The 13,954-nt window shown below is 38.1% G+C and overlaps 1 protein-coding gene across 1 annotated transcript in view; it reads left to right on the forward strand.

Moving 5' to 3' along the window:
* cdh13 (cadherin 13, H-cadherin (heart)) overlaps positions 1-13,954 on the forward strand; it is a 399,871-nt gene that overhangs the window by 178,224 nt on the left and 207,693 nt on the right. Inside the window, exon 5 of the mRNA XM_057837307.1 lies at positions 5,920-6,064. Coding sequence (XP_057693290.1) covers positions 5,920-6,064 — 145 coding nt within the window. The remainder of the gene's footprint in view (positions 1-5,919; positions 6,065-13,954) is intronic.

Below are 13,954 nucleotides of genomic sequence, written 5' to 3' on the forward strand. Positions count from 1 at the left end.
CAGCAAAAGGACAAAAGGGTGGCTACTCTGCCACAATAGAAGTCGAACACTTAGTGAAATGGAAACGAGTTGATGACATAAGACTTAGTGAAAAGGATGTTATGTGATAAACATATGTATTATCCATTTCACAGTGCTCATTCATGACAGACTTGAAGAAAATACTTGTTTTTTGTTGTTGTTTTTTTTAACAAGCTCCTATGTTTTCAATTCTGGATACAAGATGACTTAAAGTTAGGAGGAAATAAGATTTAGCTTTGTTTCTGACACAGCTTTCCCAATGTTTTACTAATGCTTAAATGAATGAAATGAACAAAACTTTCCCATTTCACTAAAATGTAGAACCAGTGGGGAAATGTTTCTTGTACAGTGATCCCTCACTAGTTCGCGCTTCAAACTTCGCGATCTTAGTCCATCGCAGATTTTTTTTCAATAAATAGATAAATAAATAAATGCAGTATTGTATGGAGCTGTCCTGATCCGATCACGTAGTCTCTCAGTCTCGCTCCTGACGCTTTTCTTGGTCAGGCAGCGCACTGGAGTTGCTTATGAAGTTAACGATGATTGAAAGACAGTTAAGATCTACTCTTGCCAGAGAGACACTGTGAGAGAGTCTGTTTGCAGCTTATATAATAGACTTAATTTATTTTCCAATCCAAATAACTCCAAATATAGCCATTAATATCTAAACCCATGGCAAAAAAATTGAGTACACCCATTAGAAACTATGTACATCCCTGAATATCCAAATTGAGTACTGCTTGTCATTTTCTCTCCAAAATGCAGAGATTGAAGAGGTGGGGGGGTCAGCCTGTTAGTGCTCAGACCATACACCACACTCTACATCAAATTGGTGCGCATGGCTGTCACCCCAGGAGGAAGCCTCTTCTGAAGACGGTACACAAAAAAGCCCGCTCGTTTCATCAGACCATAGGACATGGATCCAGTAATCCATGTGCTTTGTTGACATGTCTTCAGCAAACTGTTTGCGGGCTTCCTTGTGTACCTTTCTTCAGGTGATTACCAGAATTCATGATTCTTATTGATCTTTAGCTTAATGGCAGCTTGGAAGAAACTATTAGGTGCATACCTCCACTTATTGTAAATGAGTGTACAGCACCCAACTCAAGGCACACTACCATCACTGTTGGTTTTTATTTGTCAATATCTTGTTCGCCTGCCCAATCTTGCTTGTTCTCGTGTTGCTGCCTCTAGTGCTCAGTTCCGGTATAGTTGCACTGGGCTTATCGATCGTGTCAGAGGCATGACAATCAAACTATCAATTCACAATGAGAAAACAAACAAACAAACAAAGTAACGTGTAACGCAGGCGACAAATTGAAAAGCAGTGGAGTAAAAACTACAGATACGTGCTATGAAATGTGGTAAAGTAAAATTAAAAAGGGACAATTCAAATTTGTACTCAATAATGGACAGATACACAAAAAATCTTACATACAGTAAGAAAAGTAACGAAGTTCTTTTACTTCGTTGCATTCCACCACTGAGGATCTGCAGTCGAAGATCATCACTTTTCACGCTGTTGGACAATTTTATGCTTATTTATACCCTTCGGGTCAGATTCTCTGCAAGCTTATGTCTCCCATTCTCAGTCACCCTGCTGTAATTCACCACATCTCCTATAGAGTAGATAGAATAGGGACAGAATGATAATTAAAATACTATGCTATGCACTCAAACTCTAGCATAATTCGTTCAGTCGTGTATGCATGTGTGACATTGCGCCACGTGCCTGGTTCCATAGTGATAATGGCAGTGTGATAGAGTGTGGAGTGGAACAACACATGGTAAGAGCGTGTTTGACGTCATGCATAACTTATTGGAGGGCGGACAAAGAAGGTGGTAAAATAGATGGGATTTATCTTTCTTACCTATTCTGTTCATGCCTGCTTGACTTTCAATCTCATATTAAGGGAATCATCTTCCAATCATAGATAACCCCAAGACAGTAAAATTAGAAAGGAAAAAGAAAATTTATAATCCAATCAAAATGTGTAGTCTAATATATGGACACAAATAATATACTCGATTTTTATTTGTTTTGATTATTTTTCCTACTCTTTTTTTCTTTATTTACTTCTCAATAAAATGTTCATGTACCGGGAATAATATTGTTTGGAGAAATGGCAAAGGTTAACCACACAAAATATAAGAATAATCACACAATAGGAATATATGCAGTCTAGTATGCACAATAAAGATAGGATATTCTGAATACTCAAATTTATTTCCTGTTCTGCAGAATAGCAATCATATGCAGAAAATATGGCAATAATGATATCCTGAGAGGACAGAGCTTTTCAAAATTGCAAATGCCAGTAGATATGTGCTTGAAAGGGCACAGATAGAAACTGTTAGTCTGTAAATTATGGCTTACCATCAAGTTTAGAGTTTAGTTTGTCCTCCGGGCACAATTAGCTGGTCTGAGTCAATCGATCTACTTGTATAAGAGTCTTACTCGGTTTATTACCTTTAAACATATCAGTAGGATACTCCAGGCCTCAACTATTAAGAGATTTGTAGACAAGCAACAGTACTTTAAAATCTATACAGTAGGTACTAGCAAAGTGGAAGCGCATTTAAAAGCCTAAAGGCTGAATTATGTGCTGACTTCTCTTTTTCTCAGTTGGTACTTGGACTTAACATTTAAGTGGTCAAACTCAGTGAGGATAAGTCACAGAAGTCGGTCATGTTTTTTTGTTTTTGTTTTTTCTTTCGATGTTTATTTCATATTGAGGTAATAAATTTGAGGCTTTGAATTATTTTACATTGTCTGTCTGTATGTCTGTACTACTAGAGGTCCCCAAATATTCATTCATTTATTTATTTGACTTGACAAAATGACTTTTGAAAATACTTTTCCGAAATAAAGACATACAACAGTAAAACATATGAAAAATCCAATGCAGTACATTTATGAAGCCCTTGATCTACACGGTGATCACCATATCATGCTTATGGAGCGCTCTATACCGGTAGTCTCAAATGCATTTATTTGAAAACCAGCTACTTAACTGAAGTGTAAGCTGCTGTGTTTTGGCTGCCAGCTTCAGAAAATGTTTTTCAACGAGTGACTTTAACCAGTATCCCTCGCCATATCGTGGCCAAAGGTACAAAGGGTGGCTTCATTAATAAAACAAAATTGTAAAACATTTGCTGTTAAAACCACACAAACGATACTCGTGAAAACAAAAGTTCGAACAGGACACCACCTAAATATCAAATGTAACTATTAAGGGTGTCAACAATAATCGATGCGGCGATGCATCCCGATGCGGGGCAGGGACGATTCGATTCGATGCGGGCAACACGCTGAATCGATTCAGCGCATTTTAAAATATATAAGTACGTTCAAAAATCTTCCCTGCGCAATTCCGGTGATATAATGAATTTGGTTTCCCCATTTGTATTGTTATTCTCATGTTTACCTGTAGAAAGAGCTACTTTACATTCAAAGCAAGCCTGTAGAGGTTAGTTCGGGCCTAAAAAATTCCAGCCCAACCCGACACGGCCCGCTGGTATTGAAGCCCGACCGGCCAGATCAATTAACTATAGATTTGCATGCCCGAGTCGAGTGATGCGGAAAAAAAAAAAGCAGCAGCAATTTATTTTCGTTTCTTCAAGTTTTCTTACTGTTTAAATAGTCTACATATTTCTATGATATTTATAAAAACATTTACACAACGAAATAACGCTGGGAAAGTTTAATAAAAAAATAAATAAATAAATAAAAAAAGGTTTTACAGACACACAGAGGAGAAGATTCAAAAGGATCACATTTGCCTTTGTGTGCATAAATAAAAGTGTCTTTCGTAACGAATCCTCAGTTGGCAGACAAAAAACGCAAGTTTACTCAATATTTAAATAGTCTACATATTTTTATGAGATTTATAAAACCATTTACACAACAAAATAACGCTGGGAAAGTTTAATATTTTTTTAAAAACACGGTTTTACAGACATACAGAGGAGAAGATTCGAAAGGATCACATTTGCCTTTGTGTGCATAAATAAAAGTGTCTTTCGTAACGAATTCTCAGTTGGCAGAAAAAAAACGCAAGTTTACTCAATATTTAAATAGTCTACATATTTTTATGAGATTTATAAAACCATTTACACAACGAAATAACGCTGGGAAAGTTTAATTTAAAAAAAACAAAACAAAAAAACACGGTTTTACAGACACACAAAGGAGAAGATTCAAAAGGATCACATATGCCTTTGTGTGCATAAATAAAAGTGTCTTTCGTAACGAATTCTCAGTTGGCAGGAAAAAAACGCAAGTTTACTCAATATTTAAATAGTCTACATATTTTTATGCGAATTATAAAAGCATTCACACAACGAAATAATGGGAGGAGAAGAAGAAAAAGAGGGCTGCACCACAGCCCTCTGCGCATTTAAAAAAAAAAAAAAAAAAATTATTAGTCCGGCGCGGCGGCCCGACCCGACCCGACCCGACCCACCGAAGCGTGAATGCTTAACATTTCGGGTCGGGTCGGGTTTGGGCACAAGATCTAACCTCTATACAGGGGGGACGAGGAACCCAAATCCGCTTCCTCACTGGAGTAACGTCACAGACAAGCGCAGTTGTAATCGAGAGAGCAGAGAGATAGGACATAACATAACAATGGCTGAAACGGAGAAAGAGGGAGCGAGAAATATTATAGATATAAGATCGGCTATGCCTACATTTTACTTTTGTTCTACATTGCAATTTCGTTGATGTTTTGTTTGCAACTGAACTGATCCCTGGATTGATATTGCGATAAAGATGCTGCTGCACTACAATATTTTCTTTGTCGCTTTCTTTAATATTTACTTGACTATTTTTATTGATGGGTCGTTGTGACTAAAATACAGTGACTGTTATTACTGATTTTGCACAGGAGTTCAGATGTTGCACTGTGTGAAAGGCTGCTACTGTGTGTTAAAAAAAAAAAAAAAAGAGAAAGCCCTGGTCTCATTCAAAGCACTAATTAAATGCTGTGATCTGATTTTTTTTTTTTAATATATATGAAAGTATACTATTTTCATTTGACTTCAACCAGGAGTGACACAAGAGCCAATAAAAAGTTGTTTAATGTCTGTCCACTTGTGTTGGCTCATGATTCACGAAAAATATGCCTTGCTTTAGAATTTTAATGCATCCCAGGCAATGCATCGCAATACATTGCCGAATCGAACCGGATCGAATCGTGACCCTCTGAATCGAATCGAATCGTGGCCCTCCGAATCGTAATCGAATCGAATCGTGAGGGCAGTGTCGATGCACACCTCTAGTAACTATACTGTAGATGAGTGGGTTACTAGCCATTATTGTGTGTGAGCATACAGTACATATCCTGGTGCTGGACTGTTCACGAGTATTATCTGCTTCAAATTTGCTTACATCTGAACAGGAGGTACATGAAGCTAGGCTAGAATTGTGGTTATAGTCACATATTGGCTTAGTTAAAACATAAGCTCTATGGACCCATGCTTCTTTTTGGCAAACCTGATATGCAATAATCCAGGCTAGCTGTCAGAAAAAAACCTTAACATTTTCGCTGAAAAGTCCACACGTGAATTTGAGAGTGTAACATGGGCATCCAGAGACAGGTTTTATCAAACGTGACAAAATTTAGCCATTATGTGGGCACCCTTATTAAGTCATTGGATGCTATAGAGGGCAATAGACGTCTATGTCATTGTGACTGGGAGGTCCTGGCAAGGTCAGTGACATTGAAACATGCATTCATAGCCAGGTCTATTGGTCAAAATGGATGTGATGAAATGATCCCTGCTAACTCTCCCATTTGAAATGGAATGGACATATATTGTCATAAATGACAGTGAATAAGTTAAATGATCTTGTAATAAAATATGTGTGTCGTTGTTTTGTTTTGTTCCTCCCAGCTGGAAGTGTCAACCACAGACCTTAATGGAAACCTCGTTGAGGGACCCGTGATCCTCGTCATCACTGTCATCGATCAGAATGACAACCGGCCCATATTCAGAGAGACGCGCTACACTGGAGAGGTGCTCGAGGGATCGCCTACAGGTAGGTGATGCAGTGTTTTACCGAGTTATAGCCCTCATGAAATGATTTCCACTTGATTTAGCTGTGAATGTTAGTGGAATTTGTGTGGATGGTGTTCATGTCCCATTCGTGCAGCTAAATAATAAAACATAGACACAAACATGTCTCACAAGAGACCAACGCATGTTATTCAATTGCCTCTCAAGACAGACATGTTGAAAGACTCCTGGGTCTCATGGCCTACATCGTGTCTTAAAGCGGAACACCATCAAAGTTTCTTTAGAAGTCCTGAGGCGTACTACCGTATTGGTCGTATATGGTAGATTGGTTGGGTTGATAAAAGCGTCTCTGGTCCCTGTTGGGGACTATAAGTCTGAAACTGTGGAAAATATTCTTAAGAATTCAGGTTGCTTCAATACTGATGCAAGTTAGCATTTCTAGTTTGAAGCTTTAGGTTTCATTTCTAACGCTGTTTAGATTAGTTGTAAAGTTTGTGAGAGATGTGTCAGAGGTTATATCTGGTGTATTAAATAATTTCGTCAGTGGTTGTTTGTCTCTTTGTGTCCTACGATATACTGTCAATTTGTTCAGTGTGTACCTCTCTCACACCCATATTAGCTGGGATAGCAGGGTTTTTCCCATATATATAAAATACTGTGGCACACAGCTACACCAAAACAAAAGTCGCCACGCATTGCAAATGAGATGTTTCTAAAAAAAAAAAAAAAAAAAAAAAAAAACTATGAAAACAACCTTAATATTGACATTGAGATGACGTTTAGGTTCTTTTTGGCGTGTGTTTTACCCGAATCGCTGTATCCTAGCATAGCATTTGTTTGTTGCTGATGTCACTGGTAGTAATTTCAGATGAGTATTTTGAAGTATTTAGAAAAGATTTAAGTAATCAGTGGACGAGGGTCCGTTAACAGAAGGACTATTATTGTTGTGGTAATTTAGTGCATAGTAGGGGCAAATAAAGAAAAACAGACGTAAGTCGTACTATTGTTACGAGGAAAAATAGTCGTATCATTAAGTAGGGGTAATGTACTGTAGCTGTAATCAGCTATGCATTTTACATACATGTACTGTAGCTGAGAGCTACGACGAAGCATTAGTATAAATCCTTCTATTGATTTTAATTTGATGTAGATGAGCCAAAATATTAAGGGTTTCCTTATTTGTTAAACCGATTCTAAAACACAAAATGCTTTCAGTATTGTTGATTTTAATGGAGGCAGCAATGTGCTACGTGAAGTACTCATACTATTAATTCGACATTCATTCTTGTACCAATAGTTTGACTTTTTTTCTCTGGCCTCCTCTCCATCAACTTATTATCAGGGGTGAAAGTGGGCGGGAACGGTCAGGAACGCAGTTCCGGTATAAGATTCAGAGCTGGAACAGCTATGGTGCTTTGATTCCGAATATATGACGGGAACTGTCAAAACGCTATGTAAAAACAAAAAAATACAAAGCTGCCACACATGCATTTCATCTCCAAGAAGTAAACAATCTACCAACATCAGATTTACATACACAAGTGTTAACAACAAGCATAATAAAGTGCTTGTGTAGGGTAATCCGTTTCCACCAATATTTATTATTTATTTTATTCCACGGATGGCGTGGAGGTTTCCCCAGCTGCTGCAGTTATCTGAGTCTGACGATGACGAGTCACGTCAATGTGTGAATGCACGCAGCAAAGCAAAACGCCTGGACTCATTTATCCGTTCAATTGGCTGACATACTGACATGTGAGCAACAGAGGTAGTTAGCTCTGATTGGTTCAAATGTGCATGTTTTCTGAAACAGCAAAAAAACAAAAAAAAGGGGGCAATGCAACAGAAAATGGAACAAATCTTTAAGAGCAAGGAAAGAGTTAAGGTGGCCTTTTTATCATATTTAGTTTTATTTACTCTGATGGGGAGGTTCAGAACATTTTAGCTGTCATTGTGCACTTTGGACTAATATTTGTTCATTTATGTTAGGCTATTTATTCATTTCCTTATGATTAAAAAAATCAATGTTTGCGCAATCTTCAACATATATTCCAGTTCACTCTGCGTAATATAAGTAATTTATACTTATTTTTCTGAATGTATGTTACTTATATTTTTATTATTAAAAAACACAACAAAAAGTAATTGTTTACATTATCTTCAATTTTAATATACATCCTATGTTCCTAAGTAGTTAAAATTGAGATTCGGCATTTAGTATGTGATGAAATGAGGGAAAATAAAAATTTGGAGGTGGAGGTTGGGGTTATAGCTGTTTTTGTTAACTTTTATTTTGCAAATCATTGAAAAAAATACAATTTTGAATGAAAATCAGTGTTTGTATGTGTTATAGAAATAACTGACCAAATCAGTTTTTTTTTTGCATTTCAGTAGTTTTGACGGCCCCGCCCCCACCCCCCCAAAAATGAATGAATAAATAAATAAATAAATAAAATTTCTGGCTCCGTGGCGACCTTCACGTCGGGGAGTTCCGGCAAGAAATTCTAACCACTTTCACCCCTGCTTATTATCCATAGAATGATTTATGCTAATGCTTCGTTGTAGCTCCCAGCTAAGGTATGTAAAGTGCGTAGCAGTTTACAGCTACATTACCCCTACGTAATAATACTTTTCCCCCCCTTTATAGAAAATTTAATCTCGTAGTCAATTCATTTATTTATTTATTTTCTTCATATTTTATTCATTTTTCATTTGGCCTTTTTATTAGCCTGGCTAATGAAATATTTTAAATAGATTTTTGTTAAGGTTCTTCTTGGAAAAAAATTAATGTTGTTAAAAAATTCTCATTAGTCATGATATAAAGCTATTTCGCTGCGTCACAACATGTAGGGCTGTCTGACTTCGATGCAGTCCACCACCACCACAGTTTCAAAAAAATCCTAGAAACCCTGGATAGGCTCCAGCAGCTCTGCGACCCCACATTTTTGTGCTAAAATTTATAGTTTTAGGGCAGTGCATTTTCTATGGAACGAGTGCGACATGGCAAAAATCACCAACTCTCTTGTGACGAAGTGACATGCCACAGTGCTGCACGTGAAATTTTTGAGCACGTTAACATGTACACGCGGACCAGCGACAAGGTGTAAGAAAATAGGAAATGGTTGTATTTCTGTCACTGTCGCCTGGCACTACAACTAATCAGCAACGGATGTATTGATCGACAAATCACCTGCTAGGACACTGGCCAGCCCGGAAATTGACATCCACACGGCACACTTTGTCAACATGGAGGAGGGAATCATTTTAGCAGTGTTTGATCCGCACATACTCTATGATATCTCCAGGCATGATTTCCGGGACATACATTTAAAAAAAAAGCAGCAGTATGGGAAGTTGTTGGTGCTCTCAAAACACCGGAAATTTTTGAATGCCTTCCAAATGTATAGCCAATCAGAAACGAATAATGATAGTATAATGGTGCGTGTCGCTTGCCACTGCAGTCGCATTGCACCCGATGTGTTGGCTTTCAGCTCAACAGCAATGAATTGCGCATTTCGCCTTCGCTAATCACCTCCCGTGTATCTCGTCCCTTAGAGTGTAAAAAAGAACCTGGCAAATAGATATTGTAGTTCATTGACATTGACGTATCTCCACTCTCTCTCTCTCTCTCTCTCTCTCTTTTTCGCTCTCTTGTTCTCTCTCATATCAATGATTTTACACAGTGTCAAAAATTAAGTCCTCTCTGGCCTTCATTTTCCATCAGCATGCAAATAATCTTTTTGTAAATATTCCCCTTTGGCCAAATGCTGTATGTCTACCCAGTCTCTTTAAGATACCCTTTTCATTTTGTCAGAGTGGTGTCATTTATGCCTCTATCAGGTGTCACTGCTATCACCATTTTTCTTTTCACATTTTTGGGTGGCAGCCGTGCCCTCTCGTAACTGAGGTTATAAATAAATGTGCTCTTAGTCTACCTTAGTCTGTTTCAAAAAGGTTTTACAACATCCGTCATGCACACGTTATGTCTTTACATTCCAGCTATAAAAAAACTCAATTAAAGGGTCTGTCTTGTACTGTATGTGAAAGTCTGGCCGTTGGTATGAAATCATTGATTTATGAATATGGGCTTGTACTGGTAAGAAATTGCTAAAATGACTGCAAGAATACAGTTTGATTTAATTTGCACTACGAGTATTGGAATCCATCAACAACTTTAAAGGGCTTCACACTCAAGTGTGTGATTTGATTGGTACCCACTGTTGGCAGATACAGCCACCAAGAAAACAGCAATTTTTAAAAAATATATTCTTCTTTGTGCTGTGTACATTTTAGCTTCCATGTGTGCACTGCATGCTGCTGATGACAAAATGGGGCAAAATTAGTTGATTGACCCTGCAGGTCTTCAGCTGTCACCTTGAACTGTTTTTTTGTTGTTGTTTTTTCAGCCTAACTAAAAATAAGGTTTGTTGACCGACTCTGCCTTTCAGGTAAAGTAGGATTTAATGACAGATCAGACTGAAATTTGGCAAGTTCACAAGTACAATTTACCAAACGGTATTTTTTTAAATGGGTAAATTCTGAGAAGCCTTGCATCTTGACAGGAGAGTGTGAAGGTGGCATCAGCTACTAATAAACAATGTGACTTCTTAACATACCAGCAAGACAAAGTGCAATGTACTATATCATTACACAAGGAAATTGATAAAAAATATTTAGTATCTCACAGTGTTGTTAATAACAACGTTAGAGTATAATGACGTTTCTAACGGTGTTATGTTTTTCAATAGTGAGTAATCTAATTTATTACTTTTCCCATCTTTGCAATGCCGTTACAGTTACTTTGGATGTGAAGGTGTGCATTACTACAATTTGTTTGAATGAAAGATGGAAGATGTTCTGAACCTCCCAAATAAAATTAAATTAAATCTAAAAAAAAAAAACTCATTAACTCTTTCCTTTCTCTAAAAGATCTGATCAATTTCCTCTTAATTCAACAAGCTTGTTTTTTTCTCCTCTATTTGTTGTTAAAAAAAAAAAAAAAAACATTTGAAGCAATCAGAGCTAACTATCCGTGCTAAACACATGTTAGCCAATTAGATGGACAGCAGAGTCCAGGTTTTTTGACTCGACTTGTCAGATACAGAGAGACGCTGGAAAGAACTACGTAGAATATATACAGGAATAATAAATATCGGTGGAAACGGATTACACTACGCAAGCTCTTTATTAGGCTTGTTGTTAACACTTGTGTATAGAGGTCCAATCTCCAATTCTTAGATTATTTGCGATTCGGCCGTGGAAGATTGGAGAACGATTCACAAACACAAAACAAAGTAAAGTGAAACTAAAACACTGTCAGGGCGGTCTTCGGGACGCAATGAGGAACGGACCGAGAGTAAACATCATGCTTGTCATTACCTGGGTAATGACAATGTTCACTTTACAGCTTTGGCTCAACTCATGCCGCTAGATTAAAAAACAATAATACCTGACTGCTGCAAACCGCCACTACAAACTACGTCCACATACACTCACCGGCCACTTTATTAGGTACACCATGCTAGTAACGGGTTGGACCCCCTTTTGCGTTCAGAACTGCCTCAATTCTTCGTGGCATAGATTCAACAAGGTGCTGGAAGCATTCCTCAGAGAGTTTGGTCCATATTGACATGATGGCATCACACAGTTGGTGCAGATTTGTCGGCTGCACATCCATGATGCGAATCTCACGTTCCACCACATCCCAAAGATGCTCTATTGGATTGAGATCTGGTGACTGTGGAAGCCATTTGAGTACAGTGAACTCATTGTCATGTTCAAGAAACCAGTCTGAGATGATTCCAGCTTTATGACATGGCGCATTATCCTGCTGAAAGTAGCCATCAGAAGTTAGGTACATTGTGGTCATAAAGGGATGGACATGGTCAACAACAATACTCAGGTAGGCTGTGGCGTTCCAACGATGCTCTATTGGTACCAGGGGGCCCAAAGAGTGCCAAGAAAATAATGTCGCAGCAGAAATCGAGACTCATCAGACCAGGCAACGTTTTTCCAATCATCTTCTACTCCAATTTCGATTAGCTTGTGCAAATTGTAGCCTCAGTTTCCTGTTCTTAGCTGAAAGGAGTAGCACCAGGCGTGGTCTTCTGCTGCTGTAGCCCATCTGCCTCAAAGTTCGACGTACTGTGCGTTCAGAGATGCTCTTCTGCCTACCTTGGTTGTAACGGGTGGTTATTTGAGTCACTGTTGCCTTTCTTTCTATCAGCTCGAACCACTCTGGCCATTCTCCTCTGACATCTGGCATCAGGAATTTCTGCCCACAGAACTGCCACTCACTGGATATTTTTTTCTTTTTTGGAACATTCTCTCTAAACCCTAGAGATGGTTGTGCGTGAAAATTCCGGTAGATCAGCAGTTTCTGAAATACTCAGACCAGCCCTTCTGGCACCAACGACCATGCCACGTTCAAAGTCACTCAAATCACCTTTCTTCCCCATACTGATCCTCGGTTTGAACTGCAGGAGATTGCCTTAGACCATGTCTACATGCCTAAATGCACTGAGTTGCCGCCATGTGATTGGCTGATTAGAAATTAAGTGTTAACGAGCAGTTGAACAGGTGTACCTAATACACCTCGAGTAATCGTTTATTTTGACAGCTCTAAGCATCACGTTTTGCTCGGACTACTTTTAATGCGGGACAACGCGCTGATGTCACGTGCGTAGAGGAAGAAGCAAAAAAAAAAAAAACTTACTGCAGCCGACAACCGCTACAAACGACGCCGACGTTGCTAAATACTAGCCCGCACATGCTACATTAGTTGCAGGTAGCTTCTGATGAGTCTCATAGAGATCACATGTATGTTGAACTAGATGCGATATGACAGACTAGACCGTGTCTGGGCAGCGTTAGCAAACAGCCGCCATCTTAAAGCAGTAGAGCGCTAAGCGCTAATAAAGAGCGCTAAGCGCTAATATATAAGATTAACGTTACTGTCACTACTAGCTCACCTTACGTTAGCCCTGCGGAGGGCTAGGTTTCAATTAATTAAGACCACTTTCGATGCGTGGCTAACGTGTCTTACATACAGGCTTTAACATAACATAGCGTTGTGGAGTGATGAGGGTGTCAAATAAAAACTCAATCATGCTAACTATCAATTTTAGCTCAGTAGTCATTGCTGGATAAAACACTAAGTAGCACTAGTCCCTAATGTGCTCCAACACAACCTGTATCATACATTTCTTTTGAACAGTGCAAAAACTCAAAATCCTATCAGGACTTACAGTTTAGACTAACTTAAAACTTAACTAGAACTTAAAAATGGCTTGACACAAATAGAAATTCAAATGAAAAACGTGGGAAAAAATCTTTTAAGTGATGTGTGTTATCAAGCGTAATGGCATTTTTAGGTGTATGTATATATATATATATATATATATATATATATATACTTTTTAAAAATAAGATCTAAAGGTTTTTTGAGTGAAAGCAGTGAATTAGTCTTTTTTTTTTAATTCTAGTTACATCTGAGATGCAATTGTTGGCTGTTTTCAACAATATACATCAAAAATAAAGACATTGATTGACTGAAAATGATAAAATGTCTGCTTTTCTCATGTATATCTATAATTGCTCTTCACCTAAAAATATATTTTTTTTATCCGATTACTCGATTAATCGATAGAATTTTCAGTCGATTACTCGATTACTAAAATATTCGATAGCTGCAGCCCTAATATACAACAATTTAGCAAAGTGCAGATGACGACAAATTAGCCTTTTAATCTGCCGGTTAGCCACGTCTACCAATATAGGGCTCTAGCGTCTCCAACAGGTGGATGACGTCAGCAGAGTAACGATTTCATCTGATTTAGTATGCAGCCCATTGAGGGGGAATTATTCAGAACAAGGAAAACGCGACGAAGAGGGCCGCAAAATGTCATTGTTT

This window comes from Corythoichthys intestinalis, chromosome 5 (assembly GCF_030265065.1).
Source record: "Corythoichthys intestinalis isolate RoL2023-P3 chromosome 5, ASM3026506v1, whole genome shotgun sequence".
Lineage (NCBI taxonomy): Eukaryota > Metazoa > Chordata > Actinopteri > Syngnathiformes > Syngnathidae > Corythoichthys > Corythoichthys intestinalis.